The sequence below is a fragment of the Oryctolagus cuniculus genome, chromosome 16 (assembly GCF_051225735.1).
Source record: "Oryctolagus cuniculus isolate XC-2025 breed Fujian yellow rabbit chromosome 16, ASM5122573v1, whole genome shotgun sequence".
Lineage (NCBI taxonomy): Eukaryota > Metazoa > Chordata > Mammalia > Lagomorpha > Leporidae > Oryctolagus > Oryctolagus cuniculus.
The window spans coordinates 19671896-19690889 of NC_142882.1; the positions used below are offsets into that span (position 1 = coordinate 19671896).

Consider the following 18994-nt stretch of genomic DNA (forward strand, 5'->3'; position numbering starts at 1 on the left):
CGCGCCCACGGCCCAGCTGCGGCGCGTGACGCGGGGCGCGCGGCTCCGGTAGCCACCGCAGGCGGCGGGCAGGGCAGCGAGCGAGCGGGCGGGCGGGCGGCATGGCGGCGGCGGCGGGGCCCGCGGGGCCCGAGCCCATGCCGAGCTACGCTCAGCTGGTGCAGCGCAGCTGGGGCACCATGCTGGCGGCGGCGCGGGGCTGCGCGGACTGCGGCTGGGGGCTGGCGCGCCGCGGCCTGGCCGAGAACGCGCACCTGGCGCCACCCGAGCTCCTGCTGTTGGCGTTGGGTGCGCTCGGCTGGACAGCGCTGCGCTCCGCGGCCACCGCGCGCCTCTTTCGGGTCAGTGCGGCTGGGGGTCTGGGCGGGGAGGTGAGGGAAGCATGAACATGGAGGGCCCTGGGCGGCTGCGCGTGCCTCTCTGACGGTGCTGGTCGGGGACAGGGTGGGGAGTCGGCGATGGGGCGGGAGGAGGAGGGGGAAGATGTCTCGGGCTGCAGGGGTCTGGAATGGGAGATCTTGGGCCACCGCGCGCTCACGCTCACGTCGGTCCTCGCAGGGTGGGGGCGGATATGGGGGTGTGGCCGGGCCGAGGTGAGCCCCAGACAGCGAAGAGGGCTCCGTAATGGTCGGGGTGTTCCAGTGTGGGGGGACCGCGGCACGACCCTTCCCAGTCGGTTTGGGACAAAGGGGGCTCCCATGCTGGGGGGGGGGGGAGGGCTTTGAGCCACTGCGCACGCTCAGGGCCAAGCCCAGGCCGGAGGAGCCCAGGACGCGAAAGCGGAGGGTTCGGTGCAGGAGAGCCTCCGGCGACACGCACCTCCCAGGCTGTGCGGGGGGCGCCCGGGACCGCAGCGGGGGTCCTTGGCCCTGCTGTGGGGAGAGTCAGGGGCTGCCTGGTCGCTGCCGCGGGCGCGTGGCAGAGGTCAGCGCCACCCTCCGACCAGGGATGGCAAAGGCCTGGGCCCCCTCCCGCGGTGGTGGTCGCCCGCTTGGAGGGAACGTGGCCTGGGTCTTTGGGACTGGACCGTGCTGACAGCCGAGCTTCTGGTCCGCCTGAGAAGGCCCCCGCCCTCGGATGGTGACGGGGCGGTGACATTGGCGCCTGACCCCGTTCCCTTGTCTGGGGAGGGGTCGCTGGCGCAGGCGCTGGTGGGAAGGCGTGTGGGGGCGGCGCCTGGCTTGGCTGAGACTTCCCGCGGACCGGCTGGGTCACCCCGCCCCAGCCTGGCTGGAGGTGGCAGAGGGTGAGGGGACCGAGAGCCAGAGCCAACAAAGGGGCCTTTCTCTGCAGGCCGGGAAGAGGCCGGCCCTTGTTAGGTGGAAACGGGGCGTTTTCTGGCTGCCACCGCGCCCACCCCATCTCCGTGTCACCCTCACAGCGGGAGAGTCCCCGCCCCCACCCTGCCCTCAGGAGGGTGGCAGGAGTGATGCCCCTGGTCCCCATCAGACTCCGAAGCTGGGGGCTTAGGAGGGCGGGGGGGGGGGGATGCGGCCTCTCCCTGACTACCGAGGAGCAGTAGGGGGTGGGGTCCTCCAGGGCCTGGGTGTGGGGGCAGCACGAATTCCCTCCCGAATCCTCCCAGGTTGAGCCCGGGCTCCAAGCTCTGCCCAGCCTGGGTGGGGCACGGGCCGCACTTGGAGGCTATTCCGGAGAAATGGGTGGAGGGGCCGCTCGGGGCCTCCGCAGCTCATCTTCTTGGCAGCAGCCTGGTTGCCAGGGGTTACGGGAGCTGGCTCTGGCTGTCTCCATGACAACCGCTGGTGCTCTTGGGCACCAGGCCCCCTCAGCCTTGGAGGGAAGGGGCAGGGCTCGCCCCCCCCGGACTGCTTCCACTTCCCCTGCCCCCCCCCACGCCTCCTCCCACCCCACGACACTCCTGACGCGCCTCTCCCCCAAATCCCAGTGCCTTCCTCAGGCCTACTCCCATCTCCCCAGCCCCCTCGTCCACAACACCCCCAAAACTTCCCCTCCCAGCAATGCCCTGCCTCCCCCCATCCGCCCTCTTCCCTTCACCCCCACCCCAACACCACGTTTTCCCCTCCCTGTTGCCTTCAAGGCCCTGACAAACCCCTGGTGTGCGCTCTCCCTCTCTGCTTGTCCCTGTCAATTGTGCCCACCCGTCACTGTGCCCGCTGAGCCCCCCGGGGGTCTCCCTTGCTCTGGGAGCAAGCGTCCCCTCCTGGGGGCTCTTCCTCCTCCCCGCCCGCCCTCCCTGCCGCGCCGCCGCCGGGCGCCGAGGCGGACAGCTGGTAACTAAGTTTAGCCCTTGGCGCGCACTCCCGGGCTCTGGTTAGGCTCCAGCCGGCGTGGACGTGGGGGCTGGGCGCTCTCGGAAGTCACCTACCTCGGGGACTCCCTTCTGCATCCCGGAGGCACGGCCCCAGGTGCCCCCACCCCTGCAGGCTGCGAGTGCCCGCCCCCCTCTCTCACCACAGCCCCTGGCCAAGCGGTGCCACCTGCAGCCCCGAGACGCTGCCAAGTTGCCTGAGAGCGCCTGGAAGTTTCTCTTTTACCTGGGCTCCTGGAGCTACAGCGCCTACCTGCTCTTCGGCACCGACTACCGCTTCTTCCAGGACCCGCCCTCTGTCTTCTACGGTAGGGCCCGTGGGCGGGGCTTGCAGCGCTGCTGGAGCGGGCGACACCGGCACCCCGTACCCAAGCACCAGCCAGTCCCGGCTGCTCCAGTTCCCATCCAGCTCCCTACTAAGCGCCTGGGCAACCAGCAGGGGACGACCCAAGGGCCTGGGCCCCCGCACCCACGTGGGAGACCCGGATGGAGCTCCTGGCCCAGCCCTGGCTGTTGACTTGGGGAGTGAACCAGCGGATGGAAGAGCTGCCCCTTACCACCCGCCCCCTCCCCCATCACTGGTCACTCTCCCCTTCATATAAACCTTACAGTGGCGCACCAGGAAGAGGAGACACAGTGCAGGACTGTCGGTGTTTGAGAGCCGGGCCGAAGGTTCATTCACGTTATTTATCTGAGAGCTGGCTCACTCCCCAGACACCTGCCTGCAGCGGCCAAGGGCCAGGAGCTCCGGCCGGGCCAGGGCGCGGGGGCCCAGTAACTGGAGCCATGACCGCTGCCTCCCGGGAGGCGCGTTAGCGGCGAGCTGGAACAGAGCCAGGACTGGAACCCATGTCCTCCGACACGGGCCGCAGGCAGCTCGGCTCAGCTCTGGAGAGGGGGGTGTGTGTGTGTAAGATTGAGTGATTTGAACGGCAGAGTTACAGAGTGGGGATACAGATTCTGCATCCTCTGGTTCGCTCCCCAAACGGCCACAAGGCTGAAGCCAGGAGCTCCATCCGGGTCCCCACACTGGGGCCGGCACTGCCTTCCCCGGCGCATCAGCACGGAGCTGGATGGGAAGCGGAGCTGCCAGCGCAGGAACTGGCCTTTGTATTTGCGCTTGGGATGCCGGCGGCGGCTTAGCTCACTGCGCCACACCGCCGCCCCCCCCCCCGTATCCGTGGGATCTGGTGGGGGTGGGGGTCAGGAGGTCTGAGCACCCCCAGTGCGGGAGGTGGGGCAGGCGGCTTAGCTCACTGCGCCACGCTGCCAGCCCCCCCACCCGTATCCGCAGGATCTGGTGGGTGGGGGTCAGGAGGCCTGAGCACCCCCAGTGCGGGAGGTGGGGCAGGCGGGCGTGCTGTGTTGCCTGGAGCGCGTGAGTGGGCCGCCCACCCAGCCGTGGGACGGGGCTTCTGCGTCCCGAGTCCCTGGTGGGGAGGTGACGGCCGTCACTCAGTTTCTCTCCGCTGGATGAGGGGATCCAGTTTGGGCACGGAGTTGCCTCGGGTTTCTTGTTTGGCATCAGGCTTGCCAACAGGCTGCTTTGTTCGTTGTGCACACATTGAGCGCCTGCTGTGTACCAGGCTTGCTGTGCTGGCCACCACCACAGGGGTGTCCCTGTGGGCTGACCCTGTGGCAGACGGGTGTCTGATTCAAGAACTCTCTCGAAGACGGAGCTGAGAGGTTTTGCTGCCCAATGAGAAGTGGGCGTGAGCGAGGCCTGGGGCCCCTAAGTGACAGGGAGGGCTTGGGGGGACCCTGAGCTGGGTTTGGGATGCCTGCGAGGGACACAGGGCAGGGACACGTTTGCGTGTAGCCTGGGGCGCCCCCTCACGGTGTGGGCAGACGCAGTGCAGGCGGGGGGGGTGCCTCTGTCAGGTGGGAGTGAGCACGCCAGGGAGGGACTCGCCATGGGCACACACCGGGAGTCAGAATTTTCCAGAATGGCGGTGGGACACCTGCATCCCGCCTCGGAGCGCCCCCTGCTGGTGCACCCTGGGAGGAGCAGCGATGGCCCGGGTGCTCAGGCCCCTACACCCTGGGGAACCCAGGGGGAGCTCCCTGCTCCCAGCTCCCGCCTGTCCCAACGCGAAGGAGTGAACTGGTGGTCTCTCTGCCTTTCAAATAAGCAACTGAGAAATGAAGAGAGGCGTTACCAGACAGCCCGTTAGGAGGGGCGGCTTCCGGGCCACCCTTGCCTTTCCCGCAGCGTTGAGTGCGATGGGGAGGAAGCGCTCAGCAGGGCCAGGTGGGAAGGGGCGGCGAGCAGGGTGGCCGTGGGGCGGCCCTGGGCGGAGACGGCTTGGCCGTGGCTGCTGGTGCCCAGCAGGGGCCCGGTCTGCGCCCGTAGGCCCGGGGCAGTAATGGGACACGGAGCTGGCAGCGGGGGACCAAGGAGGTGCTGAGGCCGCCCTGGTCCTGCAGGGCTGCAGCTGACGTCCCTGCCCCGGGCCCTGCTCAGGGGCTGGCCTGGGGGAGGGGTGGCCAGGGTGGGCCAGGGGTGGCCGCCTGGCAGGTGTGCATGGTGGGGCAGGGGAGCTAAGAGCTGGGAACCTGGTTTGTTAAAGATTTGTTTATGAGAGACGGGGTAGGGGGAGGAGAGGGAGAGAGAGGTCTTCCCTCTGCTGGTTCCCTCTCCAAATGGCCCAAAGGCAGGGGCGGGGCTGCGCCAGAGCCAGGAGCCAGGAGCTCCATCCGGGTCTCCCACGCAGGTGCAGGGGCCCAAGCACCTGAGCCGAATTCTGCTGCTTCCCCAGGCACATCGGCAGGGAGCTGGCTGGGGAGTGGAGCCGCCGGGACTCGAACCCAGGCACCCTGACACAGGCAGGGCAGGCAGCGGCTTAACCGTCTACCTAAACACAGCTGCGCGGGTAAACTGTACCACAAGTCTGAAAAAAAAAAAAAAAGCCAACCGTTTCTAGAAGCAAACAATCAGACACATTTAGGACATTCGTGATGTTACACAACCATCCCTCTGTCTGTTTCCAGTGTTCCCAGCCCCGCCTCCCGTCCCTGTGGCTTTGCCGGCTCCGGACAGTTCCTGGGCACGTTTCACACAGCGGTGGCTTGTGTGTCCGACCTGTGTCACTCCGCGGCGGGTTTTCTGGCAGCAGGTGCCGGGGCCTTGAGCCTCTTCGGGGCCGTGTTATGCTCTGTTGCCTGCAGACACCGGGTCTCACCCCCGCCCTCCCCAGGCCGCTGCGGGAGTGGCGCTGCCGGTTCCCCCGGGCGCACGGCCAGCAGTGCACCTGCCCTCCCGAGCGCGCGGCAGGGCATGTCGGGGCCGGGCCAGGGCGGGGGCCACAGGTGCCTCTGCGCCTGGCTGCCGCCTGGCCCCCACCTGGCCTGGCCCTGGCCGATTCTGCTGTCTGGGGTAGCGAGCCAGCTAGTGGAGGCTGTCTCCCGGTGTCTCTCTGTCCCTCTGTCTTTAACTGGGGGATTCTTTATTTCTTTATTTAAAAGGCAGAGTTCCCAGAGAGAGGAGGAAAGGCACTGAGAGAGAGCTCCCATCCGCTGGGTCACTCCCCACGTGGCCACAGCGGCCAGGGCTGGGCCAGGCGGGAGCCCGGAGCCAGGATCTCCATCCGGGGCTCCCCTCCGGTCGCTGCTGCTTTCCCAGGCGCATGCGCAGGGAGCCGGGCCTGCTCAGCTGTAGGTGTGGTCTAACCCACTGTGCCACAGCACCAGCCACTAAATATTTTTGTAAATAATAAAATGGGCCTGGTGCTGTGGCGTAGCAGGTAAAACCCCCGCCTGCAGTGCCGGCATCCCATAGGGGCGCCAGTTCCAGTCCCGGCTGCTCCTCTTCCGATCCAGCTCTCCACTGTGGCCTGGGAAAGCAGTGGAGGATGGCCCACGTGCTTGGGCCCCTGCACCTGCGTGGGAGACCCGGATGGAGCTCCTGGCTCCTGCCCGGCTCAGCCCAGGCTGTTGTGGCCAACCAGGGAGTGAACCAGCAGATGCAAGAGCCCCCCCCCCCCCGCCTTTCACATAAAATAAACATTTTTTAAAAAATATAAAATTAGTAATAAAAAGTACTAGGTAGAGACCTGAGAATGGAACCGGGCCCTGGAGGCCGCGTGGCGGGGTCTTGCCCTGGCCCCCAGGTCCCGACGAGGCTCGCTCTCCGCAGACTGGAGCCCCGGCATGGCGGTGCCGCGGGACATCGCGGCCATGTACCTGCTGCAGGGCAGCTTCTACGGCCACTCCATCTACGCCACGCTCTACATGGACGCCTGGCGCAAGGACTCGGTGGTCATGATCGCGCACCACGTGGTCACGCTGCTGCTGCTGGTCTCCTCCTACGCCTTCCGGTGAGCGGGGCCCAGAGATGCCGGGGCCGCAGGGGGCTCCCGAGCGTGGGCGGGGGCGCGGGTCCGCCTGTCCGCCGTCCCAGTGCCGGGACGGGTTCACGGGGCAGCGGCGCGGGCCACACGTGCCAGGCACCCTGGGTGTTCCCCATGGCGGCCGCCACGGAGCGCTTTGCCGGGAGTTCATCTGAAAAGAGTTAGGGGAGACAGAGATGGTCCACCCACGGGCTGGGCCAGGCCGGAGCCGGGAGCCGGGAGCCGGGACTCCCACGCGCGTGCAGGGGCCCAGCCTAACCCGCCGCACCGCAGTGCCGGCCCCGGCCATGAACTTCCTGAGGTGCCCTGGTGGAGGTTTAGGACATTCTTATGGTTCTAGAAAGTTCTAGAGGAAGGGCCAGGCATGGGTTTGGGGGTGACCGAGCTCTGGAGGGAAGTGAGGCGTTGGGGTTTCCATGGGTGACACGTGAGTGACAGGTGAGCGGAGGCTGGAGAGGACGGGCGTGGCGGGGGGCAGGGCGGGGACGAGCGGCGGGGCTGCACCAGGGCTGATGCCGGCCCTTGGCAGTGACCGGTGGGCGATGCAGACGCGGGATGCGCCAGCCAGGGGTCAGCGAGCGCCAGGGCTCTCGGGCGAGGCGGCCCTTGGAGCAGGTGGAGGTGCTGAGCTGGGTGGCCGGGTGGGGACGGGTCGCGGGGAGGGGCCCGCGTGAGCCCCGCCCGCCCCCCCCCCCCGCCCAGGTACCACAACGTGGGCGTCCTCGTGCTCTTCCTGCACGACGTCAGCGACGTGCAGTTCGAGTTCACCAAGCTCAACATCTACTTCAAGTCCCGCGGCGGCCGCTTCCACCGGCTGCACGCGCTGCTGGCGCTGGCCGGCTGCCTCAGCTTCGGCGCGGGCTGGTGAGTGGGGCGGGGCGGGGCGGCGGGCGGGGCCTGGAGGGGCGGGGCCTCGGGGAGGGGCGGGCCCTCGGATAGGGGCGGGCCCTCGGATAGGGGTGGGCCGGGAGGTGGGAGGGGCCTCGGGGAGGGGCGGGCCGGGAGGTGGGAGGGGCCTCGGGGAGGGGCGGTCGGGAGGTGGGAGGGGCCTCGGGGAGGGGCGGCCGGGAGGTGGGCGGGGCCTCGGGAGGGGCGGTCTGGAGGTGGGCGGGGCTGCACGCTGGTGGGCTGTCTCAGCTCCTGCGTGGGCTGGTGCATGGGGACCGAGCTTGGGGAGGTGGGCGGGGCTGCACACGAAGGGCGGGATCCTGTGAGAAAGAGTTGGGGCGCGGCCCCCAGAAAGGCTAAGACAGGGGCAGAGCCAACAGGATGGGGGCGTGGTTAATCAGGGAAGGGGCGGGGCCATGCCTTGGCCGCTGTCTGGGCTCTGGCTGTGCAGGGCCTGGGGGTCCTGGGGGGCCTGGGTGCCCGGGGACCTGGGGGGTCTGGGGGCCCGGGGGTCTGGGGGCCTTTCTTGGCCGCCACTGCGCCCGCGTGACCCGCGCGTCCCGGCAGGTTCTGGTTCCGCCTCTACTGGTTCCCGCTCAAGGTCCTGTATGCCACGTGCCACTGCAGCCTGCGCACGCGGCCCGACATCCCCTTCTACTTCTTCTTCAACGCGCTGCTGCTCGTGCTCACCCTGATGAACCTCTACTGGTTCCTGGTGAGGCGCGGGCGCGGGCGCGGGCACAGGGGCGGGCACAGGGGCGGGTATGAGCATGGGCACAGGGGCGGGCGCGAGCACGGGTGCAGGTGTGGGCACGGGCACAGGGGCAGGTGCGGGTGCAGGTGTGGGCGTGGGCACAGGGGCGGGCACGGGCACAGGGGCGGGCGCGGGTGCAGGTGCAGGCGCGGGCACGGGCGGGCACGGGCACAGGGGCGGGTATGAGCATGGGCACAGGGGAGGGCGCGGGCACAGGGGCGGGCGCGGGTGCAGGAGCGGGCGCGAGCATGGGTGCAGGTGTGGGCGCGGGCACAGGGGCGGGCGCGGGCACAGGGGCGGGCACAGGGGCGGGTATGAGCATGGGCACAGGGGCGGGCGCGGGCACAGGGGCGGGCGTGGGTGCGAGCATGGGTGCAGGTGAGGGCGCGGGCACAGGGGCGGGCGCGGGTCCGGTGCGGCGGCCGGCGCTGGCCAGGCGCAGGCGCGCTCCCGTCCGGGCGGCGTCTCACCTGCGCCTCCCCGCCCGCAGTACATCGTGGCCTTCGCCGCCAAGGTGCTGACGGGCCAGCTGCGGGAGCTGCAGGACCTGCGGGAGTACGAGCCGGCCGAAGCCCGCAGCCCCAAGCCCAGCAAGGCCGAGTGAGTGGGCGGGGGCTCGTGGGCAGAGGCCGGGAGGGCCCGCGGGGTGGCTGGGCGCGGTCGGATCCCAGGGTGCAGAGGGAGCCCCCCCTCGTCGGCAGCGCGGGGGCTGGGCCCTGGGGGGGTCTTAGTCCAGGCTCGGAGCTCGGCCAGGAGCCGTGGAAAGTTCCAGAAGGCGCTATGATGAGGCCGGACCTGGTGCATCAGGGAGGCCGTGGGCTCAGAACCTGGTGGGGGGGGGGGACGGGAGGTGCGCACGGAGACAGAGGTTTACCAGCTCTGTGCGCAGGCGCCCCTGTGTCGCCGGTGCCGGAGCTCCGGGTCCAGTCCTGGCTGCTCCGGTTCTGATCCAGCTTCCTGCTCACGCACCTGGGAGGCAGCGGTGACGGTCCCTGCTGCGCCCCTGCCTCCCACGGGGGGACCCGGATGCAGCTCCCGGCCCCTGGGTTTAGCCTGGCCTCGCCCCCGCATTTGGGGAGTGACCCAGCGGATGGAAGACTCTCTCTCTCTGTCTGTCTCTCTCTGTCTCTCTCTGTCTCTGTGTGTGTCTCTCTGTCTCTGTCTCTCTGTCTCTGTGTCTCTCTCTCTGTCTCTCTCTGTCTCTGTGTCTCTCTCTGTCTCTCTCTGTCTCTCTCTCTCTGTCTCTCTCTGTCTCTCTGTCTCTGTGTGTGTCTCTCTGTCTCTGTCTCTCTGTCTCTGTGTCTCTCTCTCTCTCTGTCTCTGTGTCTCTCTCTGTCTCTCTCTGTCTCTCTCTCTCTGTCTGTCTCTCTCTGTCTCTCTGTCTCTGTGTGTGTCTCTCTGTCTCTGTCTCTATGTCTCTCTCTGTCTCTGTCTCTGTGTGTGTCTCTCTGTCTCTGTGTCTCTCTCTGTCTCTGTCTCTCTCTGTCTCTCTGTCTCTGTGTGTGTCTCTCTGTCTCTCTCTGTCTCTCTGTCTCTGTGTGTGTCTCTCTGTCTCTCTGTCTCTCTGTCACTCTGCCTTTCAAATAACTGATTGATTTTAAGAAATCTCGAAAGACGCGAGTGGGACACAGGCGTTGGGGGTGGTTGGGGGGGAGACAACAGAGGGGCCTTCAGTCCTGTCCACTGGCAGCCGCTCCGCCCGCCCCCTGGGGTGGGAGAGGGACCCCGGTGCGGGGCTGCAGCCAGGAGGGAGGGCGGGCGAGGTGGGAGTCTAGCGCCCCCGGGAGGGAGACCCAGGCTTTGGGTGGTGGTGAAAAGAGCCCGAGAGCACCCCAGGGTTCAGCTGGGCCGCTGTGGACGCGGTGGGCGGGGGCGGGGCCGTGCGCAGCCGCTGTGGGCGGGAGCGGACTTGAGAGGGAGCAGCCAGCCCCAGGGCGGCGCTGGGCGCAGTGGGCGCAGCCTCTGCCTGTGACGCCGGCAGCCCACCCGGGCGCCGCTGCTTCCCGGCCGGCTTCCTGCTGCTGTGCCCGGGAGGCAGCCGGCGAGGACGGTCACGGGGGCCGGGGGTCGGCCAGGCCCCCGCCCCGGCCCGGCCCCTGCGAGGCGGGCTGCAGACCCCAGGAGGAAGTGAGCGGGCGCGCAGCCGGGCACAGCCCCTCTCCTCCGGGCTGGCCTGCAGGGCTGCACCTGGCCCCCACGCGAGCTGAGCTTCTAGTTCCATTCTTCCCAGAAACCTGCCACTGGACCGCGGCCGCACGGCCGCCCCACCCCCACGGGGAGCACGCGGCGGCGCGGGCAGGGGAGACGGGCGTCCTCCAGGGAGTCCGTGGGGATGGAGGGAGAGACGCTGCCGCTGGGGCGGGACGCTGCTTCCCGGGACCCCTCCCAGGGCACAGATAACACGCCCCCCCCCGCAGGGTCACTGCCCAGAAGGCCCGCGGCCGCGAGGGCAGCTCCACCCGGGACTCCCGCGGGGGCCCAAGCTCTCCCTCCGGCCCCTCGCGGCAGCTGGGGCTCGAACCCTGCGTCACCGCCCCGCCTCGCGTCGATTTTTTTTTTTCTAAGAAAAAACCTTTAGTCGCATTTCCCACACCCTGCATTTTGGCAAAGCGCGTCCCGGGAGCGGACGCGGCTGTCCCTGGACGTCCGCGTGGACGCTGACCGCACCGCAGGACGCAAAGCAAAAGCATCGCTCGCTTGCTCGCTTTTTTTTTTTTTTTTTTTTAATATTTATTTAAAAGAGTTACACGGAGAGAGAGGCGGGGGGAGAGGTCTTCCATCCACTGATTCACTCCCAAATGGCCGGAGGTGCGCCGACCCGAAGCCAGGAGCCAGGAGCTTCTTCTGGGTCTCCCACGCGGGTGCAGGGGCCCACGGACTTGGGCCATCTTCTACTGCTTTCCCAGGACATAGCAGAGAGCTGGATCGGAAGTGGAGCAGCCGGGTCTCGAACCTGCGCCCACGTGGGGTGCCCTGCAGGCGGCCGCTTCACCCGCTGCGCCCCAGCGCCCGGCCCCCAGCGCTTGTTTCCAGAGCGCGCGCGGGAGCGAAGCAGCCGGGCCGCAGGGCCTGGACGGGACAGGCTGGGGGGGAGGGGGCAGCAAGTTCCGCGTCTACGCGGGCCCGGGCTCGGTCCTCAGCGGCCTGGGGGGGGGGCCGGGCATGGGGCCGCGGGAGTCGTGCCCACGCTCACCTGTGCGCGCTCCGGCCCCCAGGAAGCCGCTGCGGAACGGACTCCTGAAAGCCAAGCGCGCCTGAGCCCCCGCCCGCCCGCCGGCCACGCCCCGAGCTCGGCCCACCCAGCTCTGCCCCTCCGGGGCCCCGTCACCTCCCCAGAGACCCCTGCCCCACCCCCTGCCCCGGGGATCCGTGCCCTCCCGCCTCGGGGCCGCGGCCACGCCCCCAGGCCCGGTCCCGCCCCCTGCTCGCGGGTCGGGGCCGCGGCGGACGCTGCCCACTCTCCGGCCGCCGCCTGGGAGGAAGATGCGCCCGCCGCGCCGCCGCCCCGGCCACCACCTCCTCCTCCTCCTCCTGGTCTCGCTGCTGCCCGCGCCGGCCCCGGCCCCGGCCCGCGCCGCCAAGCCCCCGGGCCCCGCCGCCGCCTCCGCCTCCGCCCTGCTCCAGGCTCTGGGGCTGCGCGATGCGCCACGGGGCGCCCCCACGCCCCGGCCCGTGCCCCCCGTCATGTGGCGCCTGTTCCGCCGCCGGGACCCCCGGGAAGCCAGGGCCGGCCCGCGGCGGACGCCCCCGGGGACCAGCCTGCGACCGTGCCACGTGGAGGAGCTGGGGGTCGCCGGAAACATCGTGCGCCACATCGCCGACCGCGGTGAGCGCCCCCTCCCCGGCCTCCCGCCTTCGCTGGCTTCCGGCGGCCGCCCCCGGGATGGGGGGCCCTGGCCCCGGCCCCGGCCCGCGCGCCAGCCCGGCCCTCTCCTTGCCTCCCCAGGTGCGCCTGCCCGCGCCGCCGGCCCCGCCCCGGCCGCCGGCCCGTGCCCCGGGTGGACCGCGCTCTTCGACCTGGCGGCCGTGGAGCCCGCCGAGCGCCCGAGCCGGGCCCGCCTGGAGCTGCGCTTCGCGGCGGCCGAGACCCCCGCGGACGGCTGGGAGCTGAGCGTGGCGCGCGCGGGGGACGCGGCGGGCCCCGGGCCGGTGCTGCTGCGCCAGGAAGTGGCGGCCCTCGACCGGCCGGTGCGCGCCGAGCTGCTGGGCGTCGCCTGGGCCCGCAACGCCTCGGCGCCCCGCAGCCTCCGCCTGGCGCTGGCGCTGCGGCCCCGGGCCCCCGCCGCCTGCGCGCGCCTGGCCGAGGCCTCGTTGCTGCTGGTGACCCTGGACCCGCGCCTCTGTCGGCCCCGCACGCGGCGCGACGCGGAGCCCGTGGTGGGCGGCGCCGGGGCGTGTCGCGCGCGGCGGCTCTACGTGAGCTTCCGCGAGGTGGGCTGGCACCGCTGGGTCATCGCGCCGCGCGGCTTCCTGGCCAACTACTGCCAGGGCGGCTGCGGGCTGCCCGCCGCGCTGCCCGCGCCCGGGGGCCCGCCCGTGCTCAACCACGCCGTGCTGCGCGCGCTCATGCACGCGGCCGCGCCCGGCGCCGGCGGCCTGCCGTGCTGCGTGCCCGCGCGCCTCTCGCCCGTCTCTGTGCTCTTCTACGACAACAGCGACAACGTGGTGCTGCGCCACCACGCGGACATGGCGGTGGACGCGTGCGGCTGCCGCTGACCCCCCCCCCCCGCACCGGCGGAAGCACGGACTGTGTATTCGTGTTTTATTGGTGACAAAGAGCTTAAAACAAATTGACCAAAAATCAAGTTACATTGCCTCGGTACGATGCTCCTCGATTGGAAACCAGCGTAAGGCTGCGGGGAGGGGGCGCGGCGGGCGCCCCGCAGGGCCGGCGTCCGCGTCCTCCCTGGCCGGCCCCGCACAAGCCTGAGCTCGGGGCTGAGGCCCGGCGGGAGGCGGGTGGGGGCGGGAACGGAGTCCGGGTCAGGCACGAAGAGCCCTCCGCTGGGGGTCGGCGGCGGTGGCGGCGAGACCACCGCCACGCCACGGGCCAGGGGCCGGGCCGCCCTCCCAGCTCCCCGGGAACGCGCGCCGCCATCGTCCCGCCGCCCCGGCCAAGGCCCCGCTGGTGGGGGCGAGCGCCGTCCACGCGTGGCGGGCAGTCTGCCCCTCGCCGTCCTGGGCCCGCGCAGCGCGCCGCCGCCGCCGCTAAAACGCAAACGAGAATCCTCGCGCGCGGCCGGCGTCCTGGCTCAGCTCTGGGCGCTCGCGCTCCGTCCCGGGCCTCCTCGCTGCAGGCCGCCGCTAAGATCTCAGAGAAACTTAGGAAAGCGTGGTTTTCAGTCCTTCTCAAAAGAATCTTGGGAAAAAACAAAACAAAACAAAAAACCAGAAAACAGAAAACAAACGGAAAAACCCCAAGCCCCGCGTTGCTGAGACCCTCGAACACGGGCCGCCGCGGGCTCTGCCGCCCGCCGGGGAAGCGGGCAGGACGGGGCGAGGCCCCGCGGCCGGGCCGGCGCCTCCTCTCCTGCGCCGCCCGCGCCCGCCGCGCCGCGCCCGGCTCCGCTCCGCTGCTGGCGCCGGCTGGGCCTCTCGGGCTCGGCGGCTCCCTCGCGGCTCCTCGCCCTCCTGCTGCTCGCACAGTGCTGCTTCGCCTTAGCAGTGGAAAACAGGTATCCGTTTATTTGTATTTTTATTACCCAGAATACGACGCTGATGGACCAAGCCTCGGAGCTCAGCTCTTCCGCTGCCACCTGCGGGGGAGGGGCCGTCAGGCGCAGGCGGGCGCGGGCCCTCCCCGCGCGCCCCCGGCCGCCGCGCACCCCCGGCCCCCGCGCCCCGAGCGCTTGCCTCCTAGTACTGGGACAGCCCCGTCACCCCGCCGTGCTGGTACGCGCGCTCCCCCTGGTAGGTGGAGTCCTGCGACAGCGCCACGTCGATCTGTGATTTAAACTCATCCCCGAGGTAGCTGTCCTGGAAGGCAGGCCCCGGCGTGAGCGCAGCCCGGCCCCCCCGCCCCCCGCGTCCGGAGCCGGCCGGCCCCGCCCCCAGCCCCTGCCCCGCCCCCGGCCCGGCGTACCTGCGACAGCTCCGGCTGCGAGAGGCCGGGCTGGCTCATCTGCGAGGGCTGGCTCATGGAGATGTAGCCCTGCGTGAGCGCGCCCTGCGAGAAGGGCTGTGAGGCGGCGTCCTGGCTCGCCTGGCTGCTGGCCAGGTTGCTCTGGCTCGGCCCGGGCAGCCCGAAGCGGCTCTTCTGGCGGCCCCCGCGGCCGGCCTTGCCTTTCGGGGTGCCGCGGCCTGCGAGACAGAGCGGGTGAGCGGGGCAGGGGAGAGCGAGGCCCGCGCGGGGGGCGGGGCGCGGGCCCACCTGCGGCCGGCCCGTTGGCCTGTCCGAAGTAGCCGGGCGGCGGCATGGGCGGCATGACCAGGTTGAAGGGGATCGGGATGTTCATGGCGGCCACGTGGCTGGGCCCTGCGCTGATCATGCCGATCTGGTCGTGCGTCTGGAAGTACATGTTGGAGGGCCGGCCTGCGCGACACGGGGGTGGGGGGTGGCGGGGTGGGGTGCTGTCAGCCCCGCCCCGCCCCCGCAGCCCAGCCGGCCGGCCAGCAGTTCCCGACCCGCCCCCAAGCCCAGCTGCAAGGCCTCCCACGCACCACAGGGGGCAGGCGGCAGGCAGGCAGGGTGGGCTGGGCAGCACACACGCGCCCCTCCCCCAGGCCGGCACTCACCCTGGCTGCTGCGGTCGTACACGGAGCCCGGGATGATGGCCTCGCGGGCGTCGTACATGGCTGTGGTCATAAAGCGGGCGCCCTGCGGCGGGGCAGGCGTGGAATGTGTCACCTGGGCGCCTGTGTGTGGCCGCAGGGCGGCCCCTCCCCTCGGCCCCCGCCCTGGGTTGATGGTGTTGACCAGCCCGCGCGGCCCCGCCCCTCCCCGGCCCCGCCCCTCCCCCAGGCCCCGCCCCTGGCCCGCACCGGGTTGATGGTGCTGACCAGCCCGCGCGGCCCCGCCCCTCCCAGGCCCCGCCCCTCCCCCGGCCCGCACCGGGTTGATGGTGTTGACCAGCTTGCGCGGCTTGCTGAACTGCATGAGGCTCTCGCGCAGGTTGTTGAGCGGCCCCTCCACCAGCACCTTCTGCTCCTTGTAGTAGTTGAGCAGGTGGTTCCACAGCGGCTGCTTCGACAGCGCCTTGGGGTTGCCCACGATGATGACGCCGTACCTGTGGAGCGCGCGCTGAGCGGCCGCCGCCCCCGCCCCCAGGCCCCGCCCCCTCCCGGCGCTCCCCGCGTGGCCCCACCTTCCCCGCGCCCCGCCCCCTCCCGGCGCTCCCCGCGCGGCCCCGCCCCCTCCCAGCGCTCGCGCGCACCTGGCCCGGGTGAGGGCCACGTTGAGGCGGCGCGGGTCGTTGAGGAAGCCGATGCCCTGGTGCTCGTTGGCGCGCACGCACGACAGGATGATGAAGTCCTTCTCGCGGCCCTGGAAGGCGTCCACGCTGGCGATCTCCACCTCCTGCGGCGGGCGGCAGTCAGCGGCGGCCGGGCCCGGGGCTGGGGGCTCACCTCGCCCCTGCCGGCGCCTCGATCCCGGCCCTGGGGCTGGGGAGCGGGGCGCCCGCCCTCCCCGTCCCGCCCGCTGCGAGTGGAGGGCGCGCGCGGCACCTGGTAGAGCTTGGTGTGCAGCGAGCCGCTGAACTGCATGTACTGCACCAGGTAGGAGCGCTGGCCCTCGTAGGGCGTGATGATGCCGATCTGGTCCGGCTTGGCGCCCGCCTTCAGCAGCTTCGTGGTGATCTTCTCCACGTTGGCCGCCTCCGTCCTGGGAAGCGGCCGTCAGCCACGCGGCCCCGGGGCTCGACCCCTGGCGGCCCAGAGCGCACGCAGGGCCGCGCCGCCCCGCCCTGCCCCGCCGCCCGCGCCCAGCCCGCCCGCCCACGGGGGAGGCCGCGCACCGGTTCAGGTAGGAGGTGCCCGAGCTGGCGATCTCCTCCTGGCCCTGGCTCACGTAGAAGAACATGGGCTTGTCCGGCTGCGGCCACTGGAAGTCGAAGCCCTTCTTGACCCGGTCGGCTGCAGGGGGGGCGGGGCGGGGAGAGGGCGGCGTCAGGGAGGGCTGGCTCCGCCCCCGCCTGCCTCCCGCAGCCCCCCCGGGAGCCCCCCCCACACACACACCTGCGGTGACGCCGTTCTGCAGCGAGCCCTCGTAGAAGATGTTGGAGGGGAAGGCGCTGAGCGCCGGGTGCATGCGGTACTGCACCTGCAGGCGGATGGGCCGGATGCCCAGCACCACCAGGCGCTCGAACAGCGACTGCGACAGCCCCGCCTTGGCCGCCTTCTTGCACATCACCACGGGGCCCAGCTGGCAGTGGTCGCCCACCAGGATCAGCTGCAGAGACAGAGCGCGGCCAGCTGGCGCGGCGCGGGCGACCCCCCACCCCCACCCCGCGCATGTGGGGCCCCGCCGCGGCCCACCTGCTTGGCCCCCAGGACCACGGGCACCATGCACTCGGGCTCGGTGGCCTGCGTGCTCTCGTCGATCAGGATGGAGCGGAACTGCATCTTGGCGAGCCTGGGGTCCCCCGCGCCCACGCAGGTGCAGCAGATGACGTCAGCGTTCTGCAGAGGGGCGGGGGTCAGGGCGCGGGCGAGAGCCGGGTCTGCGGGGCAGGCACGGGGTGGGGGCGGGGGAGGGGCACGGGCGGGGGCGGGGACGGGGGCGTGGCGGCCCCACCCCGCTCACCATGAGCAGCTCGCGCTCGGCCGTGCGCTTGAGGGCGCGGTAGCGCTTCTCGTCGGCAGACGACAGCTCCCCGGTCTCGTCCTTGAGCTGCTGCAGCTTCTGCAGCTCCGGCATGCTGCGCGCAGAGGCGGCGTGAGCCGGCGCCCGGCCGCCCCGGCCCCGCCCCCGCCCACCCCGGGCCCCGCCCCCGCACCTGTCCATGTTCCGGATCTGGTTGTGCAGGGCCAGGAAGGACACGGGCGAGTCGATGGCCTCGCGGCTCTTGGCGCACAGGCGCACGACCTTCAGCCCCGTCTGGTGGATCTTCTCGGTCAGCTGGTCCACGGCGATGTTGCTCGGGGCGCACACGAGCACGGGCCTGCAAGGGCGGGGCTCAGGCCGGCCGCCCGCGCGACCGATGTCCCCCAGGATCCCGCCCCGCCCGCACCGCGTCCCCCCACGGCCTGTACACACCGCACTCCCTCACCCCCCAGCGGGGACGGCCCCTCCACACTGCCCCCGCCACCCCCCAGCATCCCGGCCCTGTCTGCACCATACCCCCACCCCCCAGGGTCCCAGCCCGCCCGCACGCACCCCCACCCACCCGTTGCCCTGCCGAGCCAGGTGGTAGACGATGGTGGCCGACGTGACCGTCTTGCCCGTGCCGGGGGGACCCTGGATGAGGCTGAGCGGCCTCTGCAGCACAGTCTTCACGGCGTACACCTGCGGGGCGGGGCGGGCGGTGAGGGGGCGGGCGCAGGGGCGGGGCGGGGCGGGGCGTGGGGCGGGCGCCGGGGCGGGGCGGCGGGGACCTGAGAGTGATTGAGGTCGGGCAGCCCCTGCGCCGTGAAGCGCTTGGGCAGCTGGCACTTGATGATCACGTCTTCCACCTCGTGGCCCAGCAGCTTGTGGTAGATGTAGCCGGACACCGACGTCTCGTCCACGGCGAACGTCTTGAGCGCGCTCTGCATCCTGCGGGCGGGGCGGCGCGGGTCGGCACGGGCGCGCGCACGCACAGGGCGCCCCTCCCCCTCCCCTCCCCTCCCCTCCCCGCCCCGCCCCGCCCCGCCCCGCCCCGCGGCGGCCGCACCTGTCGAAGGACGTGGACTTCCACACGAAGTCCACCTGGAAGTTGTGCGTCACCTCCACGGGCGCGCCCACGCTGCTGCGCAGCTCGATGGCGATCTCGTCGCCGTAGTCTGGGCGCTGAGTCAAGTCCGCGTCCGCGTCAAGAAGCGGCGGCGCCCGCGCCCGGCCTGCCGGCCCGCGTGGGTGCGTGCTGCGAGCCCGCCGCCCCCGCCCCCGCCCCCGCCCCCCGCCCGCAGGCAAGGATACTATCCGGGACCTTGATGACGTGGCCGATGCCCTTCCAGAGCGGCGCCAGGTCGCCCTTGTAGCGCAGGCAGATCTCGTCGCCCTGCATGAGCCGCATGTCTGCGGGGAGGGGCGGCGTCAGCGCGGCCCCCGCCGGCTCTCGCGCCCGGCGCCCGCTCGGGGCGACACAGGGGCTTGGCGCTACCACGGCACAAGGAGTTCAAAACTTAAAATCACCTCTTAACCAAATTAGGACTAAATCCTCATTACCAGAGTCAGTCTTGGGCAAAGTGAAGTAGGCGATTCTCTTCTTGTTAAGGCCCAGGTCCCACCTGACCGTGATGTTGTCCTGCGTCTGAGCAGGGAGACAAGGCCCGGTCAGCGCCCGCCCCGCGGCCCCGCGCGCGCCCCGGTGCTGCCTGCGGCCGGGCCGCGGCCACGTCACCTGCGACTCCTTGAGCTTCTTGTCGTAGTCGGCCTCCAGCTTGACGAGCGGCCCGAAAATGTTCTGGTACTGGTAGGCGTCCTCGTAGCGCAGCAGCACGTGCTGCGGCTCCTCGTCCACGCCCGGCTTCTCCAGGTCCTCCAGCGTGGCCGCCGGGTTCTCCTGGGGCAGGGCAGCCACCGCTCAGCCCCGCCCGCTCCCGCCCCCGCCCCCACAGCTCCTCCAGCTGGCT

The 18994-nt window shown here is 71.1% G+C and overlaps 3 protein-coding genes across 8 annotated transcripts in view; 2 read left to right on the forward strand and 1 right to left on the reverse strand.

The window, feature by feature from the left end:
- Positions 1–11677, forward strand: CERS1 (ceramide synthase 1). 2 transcript variants are annotated; one of them, XM_051829571.3, is made up of 7 exons: positions 2–341; positions 2439–2598; positions 6426–6606; positions 7342–7503; positions 8095–8242; positions 8772–8881; positions 11497–11677. In XM_051829571.3, exons 1-7 carry the CDS (start codon positions 102–104, stop codon positions 11537–11539), a joined length of 1044 nt encoding a protein of 347 aa, XP_051685531.3. In that variant the 5' UTR covers positions 2–101; the 3' UTR covers positions 11540–11677. The 2 variants fall into 2 exon arrangements, with proteins under 2 accessions (XP_089171925.1, XP_051685531.3); XM_089315799.1 differs by lacking the exon at positions 11497–11677 and having other exon boundaries at positions 1–341; positions 8772–8885.
- On the forward strand, positions 11632–13090 carry GDF1 (growth differentiation factor 1). The gene is made up of 2 exons (XM_051829567.3): positions 11632–12107; positions 12228–13090. Exons 1-2 carry the CDS (start codon positions 11765–11767, stop codon positions 12995–12997), a joined length of 1113 nt encoding a protein of 370 aa, XP_051685527.1. The 5' UTR covers positions 11632–11764; the 3' UTR covers positions 12998–13090.
- The window catches only part of UPF1 (UPF1 RNA helicase and ATPase), a 15257-nt gene continuing 9292 nt past the window's right edge, over positions 13030–18994 (reverse strand). The window contains exons 6-24 of one of the 5 annotated variants that reach the window (XM_070059018.2): positions 18763–18924; positions 18588–18672; positions 18339–18437; positions 18094–18202; positions 17816–17975; positions 17608–17726; positions 17218–17382; positions 17025–17139; positions 16757–16900; positions 16457–16670; positions 16237–16354; positions 15947–16103; positions 15655–15797; positions 15333–15507; positions 15017–15098; positions 14652–14813; positions 14364–14581; positions 14135–14257; positions 13030–14037 (exon numbers count right to left, since the gene is read on the reverse strand). In XM_070059018.2, the coding sequence (XP_069915119.1) occupies positions 14138–14257; positions 14364–14581; positions 14652–14813; positions 15017–15098; positions 15333–15507; positions 15655–15797; positions 15947–16103; positions 16237–16354; positions 16457–16670; positions 16757–16900; positions 17025–17139; positions 17218–17382; positions 17608–17726; positions 17816–17975; positions 18094–18202; positions 18339–18437; positions 18588–18672; positions 18763–18924 (2547 nt within the window). In that variant the 3' untranslated portion in view covers positions 13030–14037; positions 14135–14137. Of the gene's footprint in view, positions 14038–14134; positions 14258–14363; positions 14582–14651; positions 14814–15016; positions 15099–15332; positions 15508–15654; positions 15798–15946; positions 16104–16236; positions 16355–16456; positions 16671–16756; positions 16901–17024; positions 17140–17217; positions 17383–17607; positions 17727–17815; positions 17976–18093; positions 18227–18338; positions 18438–18554; positions 18673–18762; positions 18925–18994 lie in introns of all 5 variants that reach the window. The other 4 variants (XM_070059017.2, XM_070059016.2, XM_070059015.2 and 1 more) reach the window with 4 other exon arrangements.